The sequence below is a fragment of the Octopus bimaculoides genome, chromosome 15 (genome assembly GCF_046866305.1).
Source record: "Octopus bimaculoides isolate indiv1 chromosome 15, ASM4686630v1, whole genome shotgun sequence".
Taxonomy (NCBI): Eukaryota; Metazoa; Mollusca; class Cephalopoda; order Octopoda; family Octopodidae; genus Octopus; species Octopus bimaculoides.
Window position 1 is genome coordinate 21,299,800 of NC_142942.1, and position 26,500 is coordinate 21,326,299.

At 34.9% G+C, this 26,500-nt stretch overlaps 1 protein-coding gene across 1 annotated transcript in view; it reads left to right on the top strand.

Annotated features, from left to right (window-relative positions):
* LOC106869153 (DNA-binding protein RFX6) overlaps positions 1–26,500 on the top strand; it is a 110,733-nt gene that overhangs the window by 44,303 nt on the left and 39,930 nt on the right. Inside the window, exons 2-7 of the mRNA XM_089363511.1 lie at positions 9,403–9,676; positions 13,046–13,169; positions 19,768–19,829; positions 21,970–22,047; positions 22,589–22,616; positions 26,160–26,267. Of these exons, the coding sequence (XP_089219637.1) occupies positions 9,403–9,676; positions 13,046–13,169; positions 19,768–19,829; positions 21,970–22,047; positions 22,589–22,616; positions 26,160–26,267 (674 nt within the window). The remainder of the gene's footprint in view (positions 1–9,402; positions 9,677–13,045; positions 13,170–19,767; positions 19,830–21,969; positions 22,048–22,588; positions 22,617–26,159; positions 26,268–26,500) is intronic.

Consider the following 26,500-nt stretch of genomic DNA (forward strand, 5'->3'; position numbering starts at 1 on the left):
GACTTAATCCCTTTGTCTAGAGAGGGAGAGAGAGACGAGAGAGGGAGAGAGTAGTAGTATATACATACATATATGAGTGTGTGGGTGCGATCTGTTTGCGTGTGCCTCTCTGTGTGTGCGTGTGTGTGCGTGTGTGTGTGTGTGTGTGTGTGTGTGTGTGTGTGTGTGTGTGTGTGTCGGTGTGTGTGTGTGTGTGTGTGTGTGTGTGTGTACATAATGACTCATTCACGTATGTAAACTTATATAAACACACATATGCGCCTAAAACTAAAACGATCGATGATGAGATATCGGCTAAATACAATATCAAACGATATCATAAAAATAAACATATCCAGAAATATTAATTATATCAGCAGTTCTATTTATAATTAGCGGGATATTTATAATTAGACTTTTATTTATAATTAAAAGTATGGATTAATTTGTCTCCTGATACAGCAAAATAATTTTAAATGTAATTTTCGGACATTTTAAAATTCTATTAATTTTAAAGATTTGAAAAATTATTTAGACCGAGGTATGGTGGTGCTAGAAATGAACTTTGCAACATATATACAGATAGGATAGATAGATAGATAGATAGATAGATAGATAGATAGATAGATAGATAGATAGATAGATAGATAGATATGTTTCTTTATTGGCCACACAGGGCTGAACACAGAGGGGACAAAATACAAAGTAGAGCTTTTATTTTGGGGAAGAAGAAGAAAAAAAGAAAAAAAGTGGGTCGAATTCCGATCAAAAGGGATCGTGGAAAAAAAGGGGAGGCCGATCAATAGGGATCGTGTATCACAGAAATATCAATGCAAAAAGGGAAAACAGATTAGGTTTATCCGTGAAAAGAAAAGCCTACGGAAAAGTCCACGGGAACCTTGGACAATAATGTCATGCCAAAAATACATCACAGAAAGTGACTCTGTCGTGATACTGCACAGTTTAAGTTACCTGCCCATATTGCCGCGGTCGACCTGCTGCCATTATAAAAGACACTGGCCCTCGGGCCGTTCAGCAAGATTTCAGCTAAATCTAGGAAGTCACGAGGTATACTTCATAACCACACCTCTATACTTGCAGCCATTGTTGTTGTTGTTGTTGTTGTCATTGTTTAAGCCCGGATCATATCTTATCGAACACATAAATGCCCAACCACCGCTAAATAAATCTATTATTCTATTACTCAGTCACCGTATCCTATATTTTAACCTGGTATTCTTCTCCGTCGTCATCAAACAACTCCTGCCATGCTTTTTTATATTAACAGCAACTACAACAATCGCCACAACAATCCCAACAATAGCCGCAACAACTACGATCACCACGACGACGGCGATGACAAGGACGAGGACATTTAGTTTTAATGACAGTAGAAGACAGAAAGAAAGAAATCATTTTGTGTTTTTTTATTAGGAAGAAAACAAAAATCATTCATTTCGTGGTAGAAACTAGAAAGATTATCGCTGAAACTAGAAACAATGAATTGTTAGCAGGGGGTAATCATAACATGAATCCTGCAGTGTTTTCTGTTTAATTCATTGCTGTAAAGTGTAAATAACAGACTTCCCCGTATTTGAAGTCCTGTTTACCAATTTAGGTAAATATTCTGCTACAAGCAGAGATTATTGACTATGTTGGGTATTTGTTTGAAATCCAGAAACTTTTTGTTATTATTTAGAATTATAAAAAGGTGGCGAGCTGGCAGAATCGTCAGCACGCCGGGCGCAATGCTTAGCGGTATTTAGTTAGTCTGTACGTTCTGAGTTCAAATTCCGCCGAGGTCGACTTTGCCTTTCATACTTTCTGGGTCGATAAATTAAGTACCAGTTATTTTTCGAGCACCTTCCGGAGTATTCGAGCGGTTCCAAGGTGTAAATGATGTAGATAATTCCTCATCTCTTGAATATGGAACTGTATAATTAAAGCTACTGAGAAACAACACCAACACGCTAGAGACGGACGTCAAAAGGCTCTTAAAACCACTTCAAATTATACTCCTTTAGGACAAGGCTGAAAGCGAGCAAATGAATAAAAGAGATTTAGTAAAATTTTGAGGTTAAATCTAGATCGCCCGATTTCTGGTTTAGTGATATATATTACTCTACAGTCTTCAATAGAATATTCTACTGATGACGGTAAAGTAATTCTACTCAATCACCGTCCGACATTACATAATATCACCAAATGCACGTAGCATGTACTCAACACATTCACCACTCATCGTGATAACATAGAACACCATTCGCATTCCAGATATGCTTAACAATCGTCTGACGAATCACTAAACAAATTCCACAAGAAATAGGCGCAGACAACCGAACCTGGAATCATGTGGTTACATCCTATCAACATGTTTCCGGGTTCAGTTGCACCGCGTGGCACACTAGGCGAGTATCTTCTACTATAGTCTACGGTCGACCAAAGCTTTGTAAATGGATTTGGCAGGCGGTAAACTGAAAGAAGCCCTTCGTGTGTTCATATATGTATATCAGTTTGGTAAGGAAGTTCTTGGACACTTTTAACATATCACTTTATTAACAATTAAGAAAACAACAAAGAACAATCAATCGTTATCGATCACCTTTTGCCATCTTTCAGGCAAAGTTTTGAATCCTTTCAACTAGAAATTGCGTGGCTTTGAATCAATAAAGTCGTAAAGGAACGATTTCACATCTTCTTCGTTTTCGATCTCTGTATCGCCAATCGTGCGTTGCAAGGCAGAGAATAAGTGGTAGTCAGAAGGGGCAAGGTCAGGAGAATATGGTCGGTGCACCATAATCTCCCAGCCTGCCTCGTTCATCTTCTCTGACGTCTGATTTGCACGATGTGCTGGCGCGTTGTCTTGGTGGTAAATTATCTTCAAATTTGAGCGTTTTTCGGCCAGTGCGATCTTTAGATGGTCAATTTGTTTGCAGTAAACATCCTTGTCAACGATGGTATTGCGTGAGAGAAGATCCAACATGATCACACCACGGCAATCCCACCAAACTGAGATCATAACCCTCTTTTGCACAAACGGTCCTTTTGGCGAAGGTTTTGGCTGTTGACCTTTGCTACACCAGAATCGTCTGCGCCTCGCGTTGGAGTACAGTACCCATTATTTTACAGAATAATAGAATTAAAATTTCTTTGATTAAAACCCTTTCTAACATGGAAGTATCCACTAGAATGGCCAAACTCAAAAGAGCCTTATGAAGGGCCAATTTGTCTACGCTGCCCACCTGGGTGTCACCGCACACGAAAGGGATTTTTCAGTAATGTAGAAAAGGCTGTTCAGGGTTACCTGAGGTGAAAGAAAACTTACTTGCATGTGCCACCACCCTTGGAATTTACACCTCAACTAGTGAGGTCATATCAAACTGAATGAAAAACAAGAAATAATAGCTTATCAACCTCGATAACAATGGAAATATTAGCAAATGAGAACAGTTACCATCTGGTGTGGATTTAAGCTGGATAAAGTGAAAACATTTTAATCAATTAAGAACAGGTGTTCACAGAGTCAAGGTGACATTCTACAATTGGCGGATACAGCACCGCCAGCTTCTCAGTGTGTCAGTGTGACACAGATCTCCATACCATGGGACACCTGTTGAGCGGCCTTTATAGGAAGAACCACGCTTTCCTGCTGACCTTCCAATGTATAACGAAGACACAAAAGAATGCGTTTAGGTTTAGTTGGTCTGTGAAGTGGATTTGATAAGAAGAATCAATGGATTAAGCATGTTTCTAAGTAGTGTTTGTGATATGTGTACCTTGGAATGTAAGACACTGTGAGGTTGTTACCACTTAATAGTTGGTCTTAATTGGAGTGATTAAGAGGCAAGGCTCATGGATGTTGTTTCACTTGTGTTATCAATATGGTACTTAGCGTTAAATTCAAAAATTGCAGAAGAATTCGTTAATGGTAAAAGATGTATAAACTTGACTTTTAAATTTTTTTAAATTAATATTTCTATGATTTATTTATATGATTTATATGATTGATTTATGTAATATATTATTTAATTTAAATTTTAGATTAAAATCTTAGATATATTAAAATGGTATTTGCCTCACAGCATGGAGTTGGACGGGTTCTCAGTTGACTGTGTTGTAGAGTGGTGGTTCATCTCTAAATTAGTTATATATATATATATATATATATATATACACGTGCGCGCGCACACACAGGTATATATGTACGGCGGGCTTCTTTCAGTTTCTGTGAACCAAATCCACTCACAAAGCCTTGGTCGGTCCACAGTTATAGTAGAAGACACTTGCCCAAAGTACCATGCAGTGGAAACCTGGAACCATGTGGTTAGGAAGCGAACTTCTTTCCACAGAGCCATGCCTGCATATTTTGAGGTTAGAATGGTCGAATAGGTATAAGCTTAAATGTGTTGGGAAAAGCAAAGACATCTGTAGTACTTCTCCGTTCAAGAAATACTCAGTTCTGGAAATGTAGAGTACGTAAGCTTGACGACTTGACAGACACTTTGCTAGACATCTTCTGGCATTGTTTATTAATACGATGTCGTGTGTTGTGCATAAGCAGAGAATGGTTTTGAAATTTTTGTGGGTGTCCCTGATAAATAAAATAGTATATAAAAGTAGGTTTTGTTTGTTATTGGCGTCATTATGTATACTCGGGAGTGTTGTGTTAATTGACTATAGTTAGTGATCTAAAGAGGTGTTTCAAATTGAAAACATGATTGTATCGGTGATTGACGCTAAAGAATATCTTTCTAGGCTGTTCGAAGGTGGCTGCGGCGGAAGAGGACAATGGTGGACCTGAATGATATTACTCTCTTGAGCTGACAACTATCACACTTTTTGCCAGTTTTCAGATGCAGAGAAATCGATGGTGTTAGTGGTAGATGATAACCAGAATAGTGTTTTCTTTAGGGTCTCGATGTTGATCATCAAAGCAGGGTTTTCGTTTGGCCTTTAGGGGTTTGAGATTTTAGGTTTCCCTTTTATGATTTTAGTGTTAGATCAAAGAAAAATGTGTCAAAATCGGGTTTCGAGATGGAGACTGACCCCATTCTTCGCGTTGTTTGCTTACTGGATATTGCAATGTGTGCGCGTGTGTGTGTGTGTGTGTTTGTAGTTGTTAGTGTGACATGAAATATATCGGGATCCTTGCTGATTTTGTTGTTCTTGTTGTTGGTAATGATGCTACTTACTCCAGTATTTTACTGCTCTATTTCTGGTTTATGAGAACTACAAACCTTTGTCCGTTCTCTGGGGGTTTTATGGATTCTATATTTATTTATGTATTTTGGTCATTTTCTTGTTACTTACGCTAAGTTTCATTTCAACATGTTTGAAGTTATCTCTGATATTTATAAGGTTGGTTATTTCTGGTTTGTAATTGCAGTTGTAATTTTTTATGTTCCTAAGCGGGATATGTTATTTTTTTAATCCGACTATAATTATTTTAGCGAATGAACGTAATGCCCTATCTATGTTGGGGACTACAGCGTTGTTGTACTCTATGTACCACGATTCCGTTTCTTTATGGAAGTCGTTCCGTTCACTTTCTATAAGGTTGTAAAGATGCGTTTCATTTTCCCCCTATTGATGTACGCACGGGTTGTAATTATTACTGATAAACCGTCTGAGGAAAGTTATAGGAATGTTTGCTGTGTGGTGTAGCAGTTAGATGCGGAGAGCAGAAGTTCATACCCGGGAAAAACTTGATCGGTATGGATTGATTAGAATGTAAAGGAGGTTTAATTGCGGTGTTATTGTGTCACCTTGCCTGTTATCTGAACAATTTGAAAATGACTGCAGACTCTAAAACAGCTGTAGTAAGTTTTAATCCCATTTTTGACCTTCTCCTTTCATATATATATATATATATATATATATATATATAGATATACTTTCTTACACTATAAGCACATCCAACCCACGAACTAGCAAATCACGTATCTTTCGTATGTGTATTCGTGATCGATTACGTTATGCACACTGTTGTTTTAAGTATGTGCATTAATTTCATTCTAGCCTGGTTAGCTTTCTCCCAAATCAGTAAACCGAACCGATTTCTATATTGGAATAAGCATTCTTCTGGCTCAGCTCAGAATGTCTAAGGTATTTCTCACTGAGTTGACCAATTCAGGTCGAAAATCAGTGTATCTGACAATCCTCCACATTCTGGTCGAAACCCGGTGTTCGTTAGTTTGTGAGTCTCTTCGAGAAGTTTCTCAGTGCCGTTCAATGTTTGCTTGAACATTATAAATGCCATACACAACGGTATTCCTGTTAAGAATTGTATTGTATTAGGAAATAGAAGAAACCATTCTACTTTATCCGTCTGACCTAGTTTTAATCCAGATCTAGGATTAATCCAGATCTAGGATTAATCCAGATCTAGGATTACTCACGATGTAAAATTAAACCAGAACTAGGATTAATCCAGTTCTTGGATTAACCTAGATCTAGGATTAATCAGGGTCTAGGATTAATATTTTAAACACTGATACCACGGTTAGAAATGCCAACTCCGTTGTTTTCAACTGACGCTGGTTTTCTAACTATGCTTTAGCTAAAATACACAAACGTTCAGAAGAAACTAACGGACACGTCTGATTGTTTTCCACCATGATAGATATCCTAGCATGCAGTCTTAAGTTTACATCCTGATAGACGCTTACACAGTATGTGAACTGCAAACGAATATTGATTAGTTGACTGTCGACCGGAATATAATGCCCTTGACCATTGTGACTCTAACAAATTAGTGCCCACTTAAAAAGCATTGCCGAATCGCCAAACCTAAACCTCGTTTGTTGATATACTTGCATTAACGAGTACGGAAATCAAATTGCTTGCCATTAATCATGAAATCGAAACAGGACACCAGCAGACCGGAAAAAGAACGAAGCTAAAAGTAAATATATAATTCTGTTGTTGCAGAATTTCTTGCAATGATTACTACTGCTAGGATTATTAGACAAACTCTATGGTGCTAGATCATTCTGTTGCAGTCTTGTAACTATCTGTCCGTCAGTTGGAACGATTCTGGAATAATAACGTTTAACAAATAATCAAATACATTTTAGAGTAGCTACGGCTTTTAAAACGGTCGATTTAACTTTAGAGAGATTTAGCGTGATTTGGTTACGAGATTTCAAACCGTGTTGCGATTGCACTTGAGATAACTAATGGGGGTATTAATGGTATTTTAACAGTCGGGGTGGATAAAGTAATTGTTGTAATGGTATATAGTCTTTTACTGTAATGTTTGTTTTAGTCACTGGACTGCAGTCATGATGGAGCGCCGCGTTTCTGGGTTAGTCGAACAAATCGATTCAGCACTTATTCTAAATCTGATCCTTATTCTATTAATTCAATCGGTTCTTTTACCAAACCGCACTGTTAGGGGAACGGAGACCATCCAACACTGGTTTTTAAGCGACGGCGGTTATCACTAACATATACATGCAGACACACACACGCACGCACACACACACACATATATGTATGTACGTCTCTCTCTCTCTCTCTCTCTCTCTCTCTCTATATATATATATATATATATATATATATATATATATATATATATATATATATAACAATAATCCTAGGATGGAATTTATAAACTTATATATTCCGTCCTAGGATTATTGTCATTATAATTATATTTATCCTACATTATATTGGTACAGCTCGATACAAACTCAAAAAACTTGTTCACCAGACAGCATCATTGGACCTTGACCAGCATAACGGAATAGGAGCTTTATTTGCATATTCAAAACGTTTCCCATAACCAAATTGTATATAAGATGCCACGCATCTGAATCCAGAACCATGTGGTTGGGAAACAAACTTGGAGCACTTATATAGCTAAACATCTTCGAAGTCTTTCCTGCTGTACTAATTGAGATATCTGTGTGAGGAGTGCATGCATGTCAGCATATGTGCAAGTATTTATGCATTTTTGCATCTACGTATGTATCAATCTACGTATATATCTAGTATGTATGTATGTATGTATGTATGTATGTATGTATGGATGGATGGATGGATGGATGGATGGATGGATGGATGGATGGATGGATGGATGGATCGGTGGATGGATGGATGAATACATGCATGTATATACGTATGCAATCTTGATATAAACTATGGTATATGTGAAAACTTTTAGAGTGTATCATATATTTTATGTAATATGTAACAGTTTTTTGCCCTGCGTTTCTTACACTACGTAGAAAAACGAATAATTAGGGTGTACCATAGACAATAAGCAAGATATTTAGATGAGGATTAGCTGATTAATATCCTGCTTTTGTTTCAGATAATTACGAGAAGCAGATGTATTGACTCTATCTAGTTTACAGATTAAATGAAGACACAATATTTCAATAAACATGTCTGACTGAGACACCATATTTGTCCAGCGGAAAATATAACTAATCTACGGCAATATAGGAAGACATTTATGGCTAATAAAGAATTTTTAGATTAGTTGGAGAATAATATATTTTCTAAACATTCATGATGTCACAAATACAAACCAATAAATACGAGGACAATAATTAAAGTGCGGAATGGTAATATGCCTTTCTAGAAAGCTTAGATTTTTTTTTAAAGTTTATTATGACATAGTAATGATAATAAAAGGGCATTTATATATTTAAAACAACAGAAACTTGAAATTTACTTTGGTTCTTCAGAAAGACAAATCCTTGATTAATGTAATACTAATGCCAATTATGAATAAAATGGCCTTCAAATTTGTTCAATGAAATATTTGTAATTACATAGATTTTGTTTAAAACTTGTTTCAGTCACTTGACTGCGGCCACGCTGGGGCACCGCCTTGAAGGGCTTTAGTCGAACAAATCGACTGGACCAGTTTACTTTAGCTGAGCTAAACAAGCCAATAACACCATCACCAACAACAACAACAACAGCAATAACAACACTAATGATAAGGATAATTTCGAATTTTGGCACAAAGCTAGCAATTCCAATGTAGGGGGATAAGTCTCTCACCACGACTTCAGTGCCCGACTGGTACTCCTTTTATCATTAATATTTCTCATTTTGACTGTAGTTTAATTAATCAGAATTTCAAGATAATCTCTCTTGCCTTTCTTTGCCAGAATTAATCATCAAAAATTATTTCTCCTCCCTATAGCTATAGTTTTAATTAATCAAAATTTCGCTGTTATCTCCCCTGTCATTTTTTTACCAGAATCAACCAGTAATAATTATTTCTCTTTATTGCCGCTATAGTTTTAATGAATTAAATGTTTATTTTTTTGCTGGCTAACAATATTTACTACGACAACACCGAACTTACTAATTCACGAAAAAAAAAGCATAATAATCTAATTTCTTGCAAAATATCATTCAAAGTGATTTTCCTCCGTTTTATTTCTGAATGTAATGTTTCAGATCTGGCAACGGGATATTCCGACGATGATGTTAGCACAGACGATGACGACGACGACGACGACGACGACGACGACGATGGCGATGATGATGAAGATGATGATGGTGACAAACCAGAGATACCTAAATCTCGAACCAGGGTTACTAATAATTCCAACAAAAACACTAACAATAATAATAACAATAATAATAATAATAATAACTCACAAGCTCCAAAGAAAACCGTTGCTCAAATCATGAGAGACAAAAAGAAACAAACAGCTTTGACGTTACAATGGTAAGTTATGCTTTCTTCATCTATTTTCCTTCATATTCTTCGTCGTCGTTGTCGTCTTCTTCTTCATATAATTCATCATCATAATTCTTCTTCATATCCTTCTTCTTCCTTCTTCCTCCTCCTTCTCCTCTTCTGTTTCTTATACTTTTCTTCAACATCATCCTTCTTGTTCGTCATATTCTTTTTCACCTTCTTTCTCATCATTTTTATCAACTGCCTACTTCTTCCTCTTCCTCCTCGTTACCATCATCATCATCATCATCATCATCTTCTTCTCCATCTTCCATATTCTTCCTCTTCTGTATCCCCTTCGACTTCTTTTTCATTGTCTTCATCATTTTCACCTTCCTTTCTTCAACACTTTCATCGTCTTTATTAACTATCAGACATCGTTTTTTCATTCTTCATTTCCTTCCTGTCTTCTTCTTTTTCTTCTTCACTACCAATTGGAGAATCTTGGTAGAAGTTTTTAAAAACATAAGAATAAAACCAAAAATTTGTTTGCATACGTCGTTAAGTACACCACTGTCTACCAGATTTATTTAAATTTATGCCATAGGTTCACTTGAGTTATTTCCCTTGGCTCACTCTTTGTAATTATATAAATTATATTAATAAACGTTCTTCGTAACTCTTTTCCTTCTTACAAAATCCGCCTTCCATTGACGAAATTTAGCTTAGAAATTTCTCAATTAAAAAAATGAAAAGTTATATATTACAAGACGTTTATCTGAAGATTAAATTAAATTACAGTAATTATATTTTATTAATTGGAAAAGTGAATTCGGTGGTTTGGTCACATATGTGGCGAAACTTCAATTTCTCTGAAGTCTTTCATGTTCATTTTGTGTTTATTTTCTTGAAGCCGTTATCATTAATCTAAGAAACGATTTGGCTTTAAGACTTGTGACATGACATATTTATATTATAATAAAACCCAGCGATAAGAGGAGAAATATAAATATTGATTGATAGATAGAGAGAGAGAGAGAGAGAGAGAGAGAGAGAGAGAGAGAGAGAGAGAGAGAGAGAGAGAAAGAGAGAAGGAAAGCATATATATATATATATATATAATCTAGAAATAAAATAAGTATTGGAAGAAAGAGAAAGAAAGAATAAAGATAGATGAAGTGAAAGAAAGAGATCTGAAGTGAAAGAGAAGATCTAATGAATATAGGAAGATCAGTTTGAATAAGGAAATTCATGTTCTGGACATTTTGTGATGAAAACATTATTAATTTGTTGTTGGATGTGTGGGAGGGAGACGGCAAGAACTGATTTATTTATTCTTTAATAGAACAAAGTAAGATATGTTCCGAGGCGCTACTTTCCTCCTCTTTGATTACTTCTTCAACCCCCACCCACCCCACCCCCACCCCCACCCCCGAACACACCATCCAAACCCACCACAAGACTTGATCCGTTCTTTCTACCCTTAGTACGTCCAACCTAGACCCACTCCTCCACAATATACACACATGCAACAACAACAACAACAACAACCAACCATCGTCGACGACGCCACCGCCGCCGCCATTACCATCACCTTTTTTTTTTTTTTCTACTTGAGATCGATATAACACTGAAATACAACGTGACGCTCTCCAACTGAACAGAAACATCTGGAAGGAAAATTAAAGATTCTGACAGTCGTAAGATAAATTGTGATAGCGCATGGGGCGCACAAAGGGACGGAAGAAAAAGCCAATATTTGCAGACACGGCAATGAGAAGAGAACTGAGAGTTGTAAAGTTGCTAAATACTACAAGATGGTGGACGACGGGGGAAAGGGGGGGAAGGATAAGAAAGAGAGGGTGGCGGTGGGAGGAGGGAGATTGTGAAAGAAATTTAAAGTAATAAAATATACAAGTAAAGAGTTTGTGATTTTGTCAGAAGAAATGATGGCGGTTCAACAGCGGCTAACGTAGGAGGGCTGTCATGTTTGCCGACATTTATGATGGCAGTCGGTTATAAAAGCCTATTTCTTTTCTTTTTTTCTTTTTTTCTTTTTTTTTTTTTACAATGGTTTCTTTCATTGGATTATATGAATGAGAAGTTGGTTAGTTTGGATATCAGAGATGAGTGATCCTGAGCTACAGATCCCAATGAAGTAGTTCTTTTTAAATGACATATTTGATAAAGGGCAGTAATTACGATACAACTACAATAATAATGGGTAACTGTGACGTCAGCTTAAACTGATCAATATCTGAAATATATTCTTACATTTCTCTCTCTCTCTCTCTCTCTCTCTCTCTCTCTCTCTCTCTCTCTCTCTCTCTCTGTGCCAACGATAGTGTCTTCTATTTGAGAGAACTGGGTATTTACGTAGATTGCTAACTAAATATTAAACTATAATTTCAACAGACGTCTATACACTTTACTAGTTTTAAACTACAGAAAACAGGCGTTACCAACACAATGCACTTTATTTTGTCTTTAGTAACGGAAACAGATCTTCTTTAAGTTACTCTTTGCTGTCGACTGTTTTTTCAAAGGAGAAATTCAAATATCGCCATTATTTCGGAGTTATCGTATTTCTGTTTTTCATAATACATTCCCGTTTTTATTTCTGGACTGCGGCCATGCTAGAGCACGGACTTGAAGAGCTTAGTTGAACAGATCGACCACTATATTGATTTTTAAGTCTAGTATTTATTCTATCGTTCCCTTTTGCCGAATCGCTAAGATACAGAGACATAAAAAAGCAACAACACTGGTTGTCTCAAGTGATGATGAAGGATAAATAAACACGCGTGCACACACACACGTAAGTTCGCCATATATATATATATATATATATATATATATATATATATATATATATATAAGGGGGCGAAGGTGCGTAGCCTTATGGCTAAGATGTTTGGTTCACGATAATAATGTTGTGAGTTCAAATCCTGGACTGAGCAGTGCGTTTGTCCTTGCGCAGGGCACTTCATTTCACGTTGCCCCACTCTTCTTAGCCGAAGATTGGAAGAGCCGATGTGCCTATGTTTGTTCTTAACTACATAGGCATCTAAAACAGTTAATAAAAGCATAGTATACAGTACCAAGTTATACTCTCTCGCGAGTGACGGCTGACATGCATATCGCTCAGTCGAGGACAAAATACACTTATCTCACGTGTTCAACCTGAGTTCGATCAGTACTCTAATTAATTCATGCTTGTCAGCTAGATGGTAAACGTAAGAGGTTTGGTAATGAACCTGTTACTCTCTGTCATTTCCCGACTCCAATTCATAAGAAGTTATACTAAATTTCATTAAAATACAAAATTTAGCCTCTCTATATGAATCTCAGTTACTACGACGGTCCTGTTTATCGTATGCATTTCTCTTTCTCTCTTCTATTCTCTCCAACTTCTAGGCTGGAAGATAACTACTGCATTTGTGATGGTGTTTGCCTTCCACGGTGCATTCTTTATGCTCATTATTTAGATTTTTGTCGTCAAGAAATCCTAGAACCTGCCTGCGCTGCCACGTTCGGAAAAGTAAGTATATCTTCAAGCTATACTCGTTTCACCATTCATACCTTGTTTTCATCATCGTCTTTGTTTAAATATCACGTTTATCTTCACTTTCACCTCACTATCGTACCCGCCTCATACCCCTCCTCTTTAAGCCTTCCTCTTTCATTCAATACGTTTACACTTACACACATTCTTCCCACACAACCCCACAACACTACACCACCATACTTTCATACTTCCATACATCTATGCACACCTCAAGAAACCCCACGCACTTAACGCCACCACACACTCACATTTTCCCTTATGTTAATCTCTATACACAGACACCCTCTTATACGTACACTCCACCCTGCCGCCTCCTCTTTTCTACCTAACCTTCCCCTATAGAACTGTACTCTGGTCCCTTACTTTATGTTTTCCTCCCATCCCCCACCACCTTTTCTCATTCTTATTTTTCATACCATCTTTTCTCAACTTTTTAATTTTTCTGGTGAGGGATTAGCATCCGAAGCGTCAAAACACTTTTCCATCCTTTTACACATTAAGCCCCTACAACATTTGTTAAAACATGTCTCTCCCGTTTTACCTTCTTTTTTCTTTGTTCATTCATTTCCTAATACATATCTGCAAGACCTTGTTACTATTATTAACTAATTTTAAAACGGAGAAAATTCCACAACTTTTGGTTAAGAAGCATTTAATTATCCATTTAATAATGTTTTACTGATCAATTTTTCGGTGAAATAAACAAAAAATGCTCTGGGGAAGAATCTATTAAACTTCTTTTCAACATCAATTCAAAATGGCTGTTAAATTAATAACGTCAATATTTCCTGGTTCAACAAAGTACAAACTTTTCTAAGATTTTCAACAACGAAATACGATATTTCAATTTCTTCCCACCAATCGATGTTTATTAAACGTGATTATATCGCTGTTTTAATAACTTATTTTGCCAATAGGTGGCAGTAACAATGAGAAAACAAAAGACATCATCGATTGTAATTTTTTTTGAAAAAATGGCTTCTGTCTTTGAGAATGTTCGAGTAAGTCACACGTTGACTTATTGTGTCAGAACAGGAAATTGGCAAAATATTGAAAATGAGCGTGGAATTAATTTCTGCATTGTATTCATTGTTGTTGTTGTTGTTGTTGTTGTTGTTGTTCTTCTTCTTCTTCTTCTTCTTCTTCTTCTTCTTCTTCTTCTTCGTCTTCTTCTTCTTCTTCTTCTTCTTCTTCTTCTTCTTCTTCTTCTTCTTCTTCTTCTTGCTGATCTCCAAGTATGCTCTGATTCAACAGCGCCATGATCAAAAGCATTCCATCCACGACTAGCAAGCCAATTTTTTGAGGCATGATCCACTTAGGCCTACACGGTCCAATTTCCTCTTCTTTTTTCTTTTTTTTTTTTAGAGAGATTTGGTTGCTATTTCTAGCAGCTGGGGCAATCCCGTATAAAGTATTACATTAAGTCCTTTAGATTGATAACTTATCTAAACCAATAGAGCGCCAGACAAAGTTCCTTACAGTATTTTATAACTTTCTTTCTCTCATTTCCACGTTCAAATCTCTCCAGAGCTGGCCTTCCATCGTAGCAAGGACAAATATATCAACACTGGAAATATAATCGAATTGATTCAATCGATTATGTCTCCACTGACTAGTCAAAATCGATATTAATTGTTGCAGGGAAAAAATGAAATAAATATATATTGTTATTTTCATTAAAATAATATTGGTAACACAGTTTTAAAATTATCAAAAGTAATATTGTATTTGTATGACTTATTCAGAATTAAACTACACCATTTCAAAGATAGGAATTATTAAAAAAAAAAATTAAAAACATCCAAATTATATTTGTAGCTGATTGGGATCAATTAGTTCCAAACAGAGAACGCAAATGTTAATTATTTTTGTCAGTGAAGAGAGGAGAATATTTCCAGTAAATTAAATTTATTTGATAAAATATCTATTTAGAAATTCCGGAAATTACTTAACAAGATGGTTTTTCTTCTGCGTACCTCTGTCACTAACCACATGAAGTTATTTATTGGAAATATCAACGATCAGACTTGAAATATATTAGTAAAATAGCAACGTCGCCATATTACACTTCCTTTACTTGAGGAAAACTACAGAGTAGTGGTATAGATCTGTATTTTCTCAGTTTGTTTTAATGATATATTTTAGTTTCCTCTTCTTCAAAACACTTAGTTGACATCTTCAGTTATGTAGGAGAGGCTTGTGCCCTGAGTAGCTCGGTTTTCTCAAACATATTCCAAGTAAAAGACGACAAACAAGTCAAGCTCAGGCCATCACTTCCGACCTGCTGTTTGTCTTCGTAACGCTCTCCTTGACATGAAAAATTCTTTCGACGAATCCACTATCAAAGTGAAACCAACCAAGGTTTTATTCTCTCTTCCTTTCTCTCTCTCTCTCTGTCTCTTTCTTTCTTTCTCTCTATCTCCCTTTTCACTCTCGCTTTCTTCTTTCTCTTTCTCTTTCTCTCCAGATGAAAGCCATATTAAGGAAGACGTTAGTAGACATCGCAAACAATTATTTAACTTGTACTAAATAAACTCGATATATCACATCCGATCGAATGTTTATCAAGTTGTCGCTTCAACCTAACTCTGTCATTATCTCCTACACCGTGTGTCTTTGGACATTACGAGAATGTGTTTAAAGTATACTTAACACTACCGAAATCTAAATAGATTATTATTATTTACTACTACTACTACTACTACTACTACTACTACTACTACTACTATTATTATTATTATTATTATTATTATTATTATTATTATTATTATTATTATTGTTATTATTATTATTATTGAGGGCGCATGGCTATGTGGTTAGAGTTTTGCACTCATGATCCCGAGATTGTGTTCATGAGCAAAACACTTCGTCTCGCGTTACTCTGGGATCACTTCGACACCTGACACGGGTTCAAATCTCTCCAGAGCTGGCCTTCCATCGTAGTAAGGACAATTATATCAACACTGGAAATATAATCGAGAACCCGAAACCATGCAATTGCGAAACAAAAGCAGACCCTTCACTACTGAAAGGACCAAAGAAACAAGTTATCTTCACACGGTAGACCATGACAAGCCTCGATGTTTCCAAGAGAACAAGCTCCGCTAAAGGCACCCAAGGGTCGAGTGGAGAGTAACGATGGTTTATGTTTCTGGCCCCAAAACAGAAAAAAGTTCCTCACTCGAATTTCCCACAATTACCGTCTAATAAATTTACCGAGGTTTTGGTCAACAAGAGGCTATAGTGAAGGAACTTACCCAAGATACCATTGATTAGAACTAGACCCGAAGCCAGGTACACGTGATGTCAACTGCTTAACCCCACAGCTATGCTTGTGCCAGTAATAGTGACCTCTTGCGCCAGTAATAGTGACCTCTTGCGCCATCCAATCCATCCTTTCTTGTGGACATTTCGGATAAGGCAGGATGATTTCAATGACAGATACATTATATTCAGACTGAGATTAAATGTTAAACTCCTATCTCTCTTTCTATCACCGCTGAAGCAAGTACATTTAATGTCATAAACAAACATTATTTAAATCACCTGCTGATGTTTAACCAGGAAAAAAAAACGTATTTCCGATAAGATTAATTGAATTTTGAAGGAAATTTTGTTGACGTTCTGTAAACGATATCCAGCTGGACTAAAGACACGATCAAATGTCACTTCGCAGAAAGAAAGAAAAATACTTAACTGGAAGTTTTTGCTTTCCCTGTCTCACTTCTTTTATTAAGCACCAATAAAGGTTATTTAATCGATATTCCTCCTAAATCTCAGATGGGGATGATAAACCACCCCTATTTACTTCCTACAACTTCTCAACTTCATGAAATTGTCAAATTAAGAGTCCATTTGGTAAAGCTGTTTAAAGGAAAGGCTGTGATGATGATAGAATAAGGCATAGCTTTCTAATGAATATTCATAAGTTGATTAACTAAAAACAGTAAAACATCACTTGAGGGATCATAACAACTTAATTACAATTAGGTAGCTTGTTTTTATTGATTTTTAATCTGAGAATACGTTGATTTTTTTTTTTTTTTTAGTTTTATTCCTTGATTTCCAGTTGTCTTCTTTCTGGTTTAAATATTTTCGATCACTTTTTTTTTAATTAATACTAGTTGTTAACTGTCATCAGTTCCATATGATTAGATTGTGTGGCATCACCATATTAGGGTTGACGGTTTTTCACTTAAGAAAGTAATTGTCACTTTCAAAAGAGAGCAATAATTCTTTCAGCTCATGATGAGAGCAACGTAAAATGAAGTGTCTTACTTGACGATACAATGCACCCCGTTCGAGAATCGAACCTACGATCCAACAGTCATACACCACATACTAGGCTATGCATCTTCTCGTACTTGAATCTACTTGGACATTTATGACAGAGCCTTAAGACAAAACTGAATTCAAATACTTTTGAAAGTAACTTTATAAAAGTTTTGGAAAAATGGTAGAAAATATTTCCAGCGGCTGAAGGAAAGATTGTTTTGACGGCTTCGAAAGAAGAAAAAAGTACAAGAGAGTTATGCCAGAGGCATCGGTTATTTAATTTGCTTTTTGCAATAAACATTAATTCTAATTCCTTAATCATCTTAGAATTAATAATTTGAAGATAAAAGAATATTTTATTTTAGAAATCAAGAATAATTTTGCATTCGGAAATATTTAACCAGTTCTATGGATGAAGGCAAGAATTAAAGTGTGGTACGGTGTGGTCCTCGGAAACAACTGGGGCAAACCATGATAACTTCGTTGTTGCTATGCACCGATGGAGGAAAGGGTTCTTTTGAAAGGTGACGAAACCGTTATGGACACATGTTGACAGCTGAGGAAGAGACTGTCACTCACACAGTGCAGGCTACATGTAACACATACAAATAGATAGTTATAAACATATATACCTTACGTATGCGTGTATATATATATATATATATATATATATATATATATATATATATATATATATATACATAGTTTTAGAGAAAAGAACCAAGGTTCATGAACTCATCGATGAAAATCCACAGTCACATATTGAGTTTTTACCTGTAAATTTGGATTTTTATCCCTAATAATATATATATATATATATATATATATATATATATATATATATATACAGATACAAACACACACACACCAACAAAGCAAAAACGTAAGTCAGTTAAAGAAAAATTTATTATATTAATAGAAAGAAGACTGTTGAAGTCCGCCGGAATAGTGCTTGAGGGCCCCATGCGGCCTTTCGAACCGTGGTTGAGAAAAGCTGACATATAGGTTCCCACTGAACGACAAAGGTTTACATTGAATTTTGCAGGAATTTTGTATAAACGAACATCTTTTGGAGAACTTTGTCACAAAATATATCAAACTTTCTGATACATTTTATTTCTAAAAACTTAAGTTTTCTTTTGTACCTTTTTACTTTAATTGTTTATTTTTTGTTTGTTTGTTTACTTTTACTTTTTTCCCCGAGTTATAAACAGAAAATTTTTCTCTTTTTCGTTTAATTTCTGATAAGAAGAAATCTTCTAAACGTATATCTCCAGGTAGTGCAATAAACATAAGAAAGGATACTGATTATAAAACTTATTTATTTAGAATAATTGTGTAAATTACTGTAGTATTAAAAAAAAAAAAATGTCTTTCACGAAAAAAAATACGAAATGTAAGGAGAGCAAAATTATATTTTAGGTTCCATGTTACCATGATTATTTCTTTCTTTGGGGTATTTTTTTAAAAGCTGAATTTATAGATAGATAGATAGATAGATAGATAAATAAATAGATAGATAGATAGATAGATAGATAGATAGATAGACAGACAGACAGACAGACAGACAGACAGATAGATAGATAGATAGATAGATAGATAGATAGACAGACAGATAGACAGACAGACAGACATACAGATAGATAGATAGATAGATAGATAGATAGATAGATAGATAGATAGATAGATAGATAGATAGATAGATAGATAGATATTATATTATATTTTATATATATATTATATATATATAATATAATATAATATAATATAATATAATATAAGATAAGATAATATAATATAATTGACACTAAATGCGACTAAGGGCGTCAAGACACCTACTTTACTAGAAATAAGAGCTAAAATGCTCTCTAATGCTGTAGTAAAAGCATATAATTGTATACATATATACTCACAAGAGCTGCAATCGCCCAAAAACACTGATTCCAGAATTCCCTATGCTGAACATTCAGTTTCGGCTATTTCCGTAGCCTCTTCAGTAGTGACTGCTCATTCGGCTATTTCCGGGATTAATCACCGTCAGCTTATATGTATTTTCCATAAATATTTATAGATGGTTTAGCGAATAGCTAATGTATATACAAAAATTAATATAAACAGCCATGTGGTATACTGAATGCGTGAGTGACAGATAGACAAAGAGAAAAAGGAAATGAAGTCTGGATGAAGATTGAATGAAACTTAAAGAAGAAACACAGAGTGAAATGGCCTTTTGAACGAAAGAATATCTCCCACAACATTTACCATGTTAAGGTTCTTCTTCTTCATTTTCTTTTAGACGATTCGCCAAAAGTTTCCACATCTCACTACCAGACGTCTGGGCACACGTGGACATTCCAAGTAAGTGGACATTTCCAATTCCAAAATGTGGTCACCTCGTAGAGAGACATTCTTAGGGAGATTGTTTAGAAAAAAAATAGCATGTAACTCTAAAAGCAATGAAACATCTACACAGGTTCATAGAACTTACATGCGCACGCACATACACACACACGCACGCAAACACACAGTGTGTGCTGCCCTGGGTCAAGAAGGTGGCTGTTGGAAGACCCTATGTCCGGCAACATGACTCAGTACCATGCCACATAAGCAGGAGAACCCAGTCATGGCTTTCAGATAATTTCTGCGTCCACAACACCTCGAACATCTGGCGACCCAACTCCCCAGACTGCAACCCCCTTGATTATTATGCGTGGGGCGCCGTTGAATGAGAGATCAACAAAACTCCTTGAAACACCAAAGATGAACTGAAGGCAAAGATTATGGTAGCGTTCACCAACTTAAGCAAGGAGACCGTCTAGAAAAGTTGCAGAAGATTACGAAGTCGTCTAGAGGCCGTGGTTGAAGCCGATGGTGATTTTACTGAATAAATTTACGCTTTAATACTTCAAGATATTTTTACGTAATTTTGGTAAATATATCTGTTAAAACAAGATGTCAGTGTTATTTTCATTTTTACATAATTCAGATGACAATTTATTGACCGCATCCTGAACATATACATACACACGCACACATATATATATGTATATACATATATGTGTGCGTGTGTGTGAGTGTGTGTGTTAATGCATATTTATATACATGTACGTATATATACACATATAAATATATATACGTACATAAATACATCCATACATGCACACATACATAGATACATGCACACGCGTGCGCGCATTAATACACACACAAATATTATATGTGTATACATGTATATATATATATATGTATATATATATAAAATATATATAAATGATATATATATTGATATATATATCTATATGATATATATATATATTGATATATATATATATATATATATATATATATATATATAATACACATACATTTATAAATTTATAAATATATATATATATATATATATATATATATATATATATATATATATATATATATATATATATATATATCGAATAATATTTTTTAGCTGAATTATGACAAAATATCTGGAAGCTAAAACACTGAAACAGTGAATTTCGTAAAGTAAAACTTTATTTTTATTATTTTCGTTATGGTTTTTGTTTTTATTCAAAAAATTCAGAGGAATGAATAATTGTTTTACTTACCTCATTATTTTTTATTCCCAAACTTGTTCACACTCACACGCACGCACACACACAGACACTCACACACATACACACACACACACACACACACTTACACATACACACACACACATACACACGTTTTATATTAAGTATATAGATAGATAGATAGATAGATAGATAGATAGATAGATAGACATGAATTCACACACATGTATACACTCTTGCATATACACATATGCATATATACAGATACATTTATATATATATATATATATATATATATATATATATATACACACACATAAATACATATATATTTATACATGCACATACATACATACACATACTTACATACATATATACATATGTACATACATACATGCATACATGCATACATACATACATACATACATACACACATACATACAAGCATGCATGCATGCATACATACATACATACATACATACATACATACATACATACATACATACATACATCAGCCAATGTAATCCTTGACAGATAAATGTCTAGTTAGAAGCAGGAACCTTTCTACAACAGCTTACGCCATAAGGCTGTCCAATCAGTACTTACCTCGGACTAAACAACACACATAAATAGCCATTATGGTTTCGATTCCTGGACCGGGTGATGCGTTGTGTTTGTTGAACAAAACATTTCATTTCACGTTGCTGCAGTCCAGTCAACTAGCATAAAAAAAGAGAGTAAATCTGCGACGGACTATCGTCCTATCCAGGTGGGGAATACATACACCATAGAATCCGGGAAACCGGCCTTAAGAGTTTATAGCTCGGGGTGAAGCTTTGACCCTCAACTTATAAACATTTATCCATGCACGAATAGACATGTGTATATAACGTTATATAAGCTTTTGTATACGTTCTATATTCCAGATATCATTATTATGGAATTGGTATCCGAGAAACTAGTCAATACTATCATTCTGTTTACTCAGGCAAAGGTCTCACTCGGTAAGTAATCACTTTTTCACTTTTATCCACATCACTTTTACTCAATAATCATTATTCACAGTATTCATTACTCAAATTTAAGATCGATGTTTCATAAAATTAGACTGTAGTAACCGATAAATAGTTACTTTAATCACACTAAAGGTAACTGATATAACCCGTGTTAATACAATTTCCCTTTAATATCGAGGCTTTAAAAAGATTTCGAAAATCTCTGGATAGCCTCAATAAAACTTAACTTATTGATTATGGAAGCCATTTTATTATTATTATTATTATTATTATTATTATTATTATTATTATTATTAATATTATTATTATTATTATTATTATTATTATTATTATTATTATTATTATTATCATTATTATTACTATCATTTTCATTAGCATCTCATTTCAATTCTATTTCCATTTCTTGCCGAGTGTCTTCCTGGCACCTAGGGCAGAGAAATGTATTTATTATTATTATTATTATTATTATTATTATTATTATTATTATTATTATTATTATTATTATTATTATTTTATTATTATTTTGTAGGTTTTCTGGTTGCAAGTTAAAGAATGAAGTGAGTATTGCAACATTTTCAATATTTTCCAGTGACATTTTTATATTTAGTCATAAATATCTTTCTCTCTCTGTCTCTCACTCTGTCTGTTTGTCTATCTCTCTTGCTCTCTTTCTCTCCTCGCTCCCTCTCCACACTCCACCCCACGAAAAAATTCTTTCCAACGAATCCCTATGCAGTCTGGATCTACAGCATTCGTTAAAAAGTTTCCATTTTTCTGGAAGTTATGAGGCTACAAAATCGTTGGGGTCGGTCACACATCTGTAGGAAAGCCACCCTTCAAGGTGGTGCCCCAGCATTTTCGAAGTCCAGTAACTGAAACACGGGGAAAGGGGTAAGATAAAAGAATGCTGGAAACAGAGAGAGGTGGGGGGGGGGAGATGCCATTGAAAGGAATAAAATTAAAGATGATTGTCGTCGATGTCTGATTATAATTAACACTAGATGTTGGAAATTAACCATTTGGACGTGAATAAATTATCCCTGGAAGGGGGGTGTGGTGTCATATAGACTGCAGACAGATTCGAACCTTCAATGACAGATAGACAAGTCTCTATCGGACTATTGTTTGCATTTATTTTAAGTATAACTTTACAACAGGAACTACTACTGCTGGTGTTGCTAATACTACTACTACTACGGTTAAAATTTATAGCTTTGACCGACTAGAGGGAGCACGCGTATCAAAAGTCTGAAAGATCGGTAAACAAAACGAAATAGTAACAGTAAAAAAAATACTGAGTGAGAGAGAGATGGAGGAGAAGAGAGAAACAGAGAGGGAGAAAAAAAGGAAACAGCGAGTGAGAGAGATAACAAGGAGTAGAGCTCTCTAAAAGCGAGTTGAAAAAAAATTAGGTGCTTAAAGGAAAAAAGAAAAAGAAGCTATTTTGTGCAGGTGAAGGAGAGTTATAATAGAATGTGTGGATGAGTTAGGGAGGGATTGAAAGGCAAAATGCTCTTAACCCACGTCATAACGCCGGGAAGTTTAGGATGTGTAGGTGGGGGAGAAGGTGGTGGGATTTGAGAAATGAACAAACCGAAAACCTGGTCCAAATGAATGTTGTTCTGTAAATCAATGTAAATGGGTTATTTTGTTTGTCTAAGTTTGGGCAGCGAGTTTGGCTTCACAACTCAACGTACACACGTCAATCAAAGAGGATGGAGAGAATTTAAAGAACAACGCTGGTCATTACACACAGCTTTTTTTTATACTGGCCTCTCTTGTTAACTTAACTCTTGTCTCTTCATTACAGCCCACCCTATACTCGCTGTCTCCAAGGGTACCGCCTCGAATTTATTGATGTACTCGTCTATCGCGCATACATTTTTTTCTTCCTTCTCCCACTCCTCTTTCTATTTTATCGTTTACACTTCCTTCAACATCACTCCCCCACGGCCATCAACAGCACCCCGTCCCCCACTCCAATCTACATTTACCAACAATCAAGTCTCCTTCCAACTCTTTCATCCTCATAACATAATAGCGGCATCGATTTTATGAATAAATTTCATTTCCTTTTGATTCTTTCACATTTGTTTTTCGTATTTTGTGCGTGTGTGTGTGTGTGTGTGTGTGTGTGTGTGTGTGTGTGTGTGTGTGTGTGTGTGTGTGTGTGTGTGTGTGTGTGTGTGTGTGCGTGTGTGTGTGTATTTGTGTGTGCGTGTTTCTTTTTATTATGTCAACAGAAACTATTTATAGAACAACCGGTTTTCTTGAAAAACCAAACATTCTCCTGACGTCATCATCAGACAAGATATTTCACTCGAACAAAAAGAAATATTTGAATTCATATTTTTAGGAAATATTTGAATTTCTGTTTTATGTCCGATTTAGTTTAATGAGTGAAACACAATTAATTGGCGAAGTGCCGAATGACAAAGCTAAAGAAATCACTAAAATGTGACAGACTGTTGGAAATTGAACCTCCACACCACACAAATTAACTACTCGAGATCTCTATTTTTATACCACGAGCTCTTTGACAATAGGCAGCCCTCAAGTTACCGCATTTAGTCATAGACATCGACATACTGCATCCTCTACTGTTCCCTCTTTCTACTTTTTCTACCACTACTACTATGGTCTCTGTTCTTCTGAACTGGTGGTGTCGTGTCATTCACATTTGGACACAAATTGGCTGGTAGCTTTCTTCTCCATCGATGCTCATACACACGCAGTTTTCTTTGCATTGAAAAAGAGACGGGAAACAGATGGAAAACTACCTCGCTCCGTCTATGCCACTTCTGATCAATTGCTGGCCCCTATTATCGTACTAAACACCAGGACCACGTAGGTTGTTATATTTTGTAGACATCTGAACCCTAATGTAGTACGGAGTTCACTCATCATTGTTGGTCTTATTGACAGAGACTCACAACTTGAAACTGCGGAGCTACTGGAACTAACGAAGGTCAGAGATTTCTGACGTGGTGTGGCGAAATTCACTTCCTTTATGGCCGCTTATACATATACACATACAAACATACATATATATATGTGTGTGCGTGTGTATAAATATATATGTATATATATATATATATATATATATATATATATATATATATATATATATATATATATATTTATTTATTTATTTATTTATATATATATATATATATATATATATATATATATATATATATATATATATATATATATATATATATATATATATATATATATATATATATATATATATACATATATTTTTTCTAGATACGGAGATATATATAGGATACACTTTGTGTGGCGAAATTCACTTCCTTTATGGCCGCTTATACATATACACATACAAACATACATATATATATGTGTGTGCGTGTGTATAAATATATATGTTATATATATATATATATATATATATATATATATATATATATATATATATATATATATATATATATATATATATATATATTATTTATTTATTTATTTATATATATATATATATATATATATATATATATATATATATATATATATATATATATATATATATATATATATATATATATATATATATATATATATATATATATATATACATATATTTTTTCTAGATACGGAGATATATATAGGATACACTTTATGCTTTTTTATCCATTCATGCATGCACATTCATACGACATATATACAAATATGTGCACCTCTCTCTCTCTCTCTAAATATATATATGTATATATATGTGTGTGTGTGTAAAAGGAAACCCACATTCCATACATACATGCTGAAACACACAGACACACCAATAAAGATGTAAATATAGACATGACTGGAAGGGAGAGATAGAACAGAGATACAGAAGAGAGAGAAACAGAAGAGAAAGGAGACAGTAGAGACAGGAGAGAGAGAGAAAGAGAGACAGAGAAGAAGAAGAAGAAGAAGAAGAAGAAGAAGAAGAAGAAGAAGAAGAAGAAGAAGAAGAAGAAGAAGAAGAAGAAGAAGAAGAAGAAGAAGAAGAAGAAGAAGAAGAAGAAGAATGAAAAATGGTAACTAATATCTGTAAATTGGTAAAATAATTATCGTTTCTTTTTTTCTTTCAGGGAGGTTTTACCAGAAAGTACTCTCTAAGCTCCAAGACAGGGACTTTACTACCTGAATTCCCCAATGCCCAATATCTCATTTTAACAGAAGGAGTTTCTAGAGAAAAGGTAAGTTAGTACCAATAATAAGACTGATGATGATGATGGCTAGTCTTAAACAGTCTCAGCCAATGAATGATAGGAACTGCTTCTTTGATAAGATTACAAAATCCGATTTCCATTCTAGGCAATATTTGTCTCCGGACCATTCTTGGACGATTACTGAATCATATGATACACACACACACACACGTGCGCGTCGATGAACGTGTGTGTATGGTGGGGTACATATTGAGTAACTT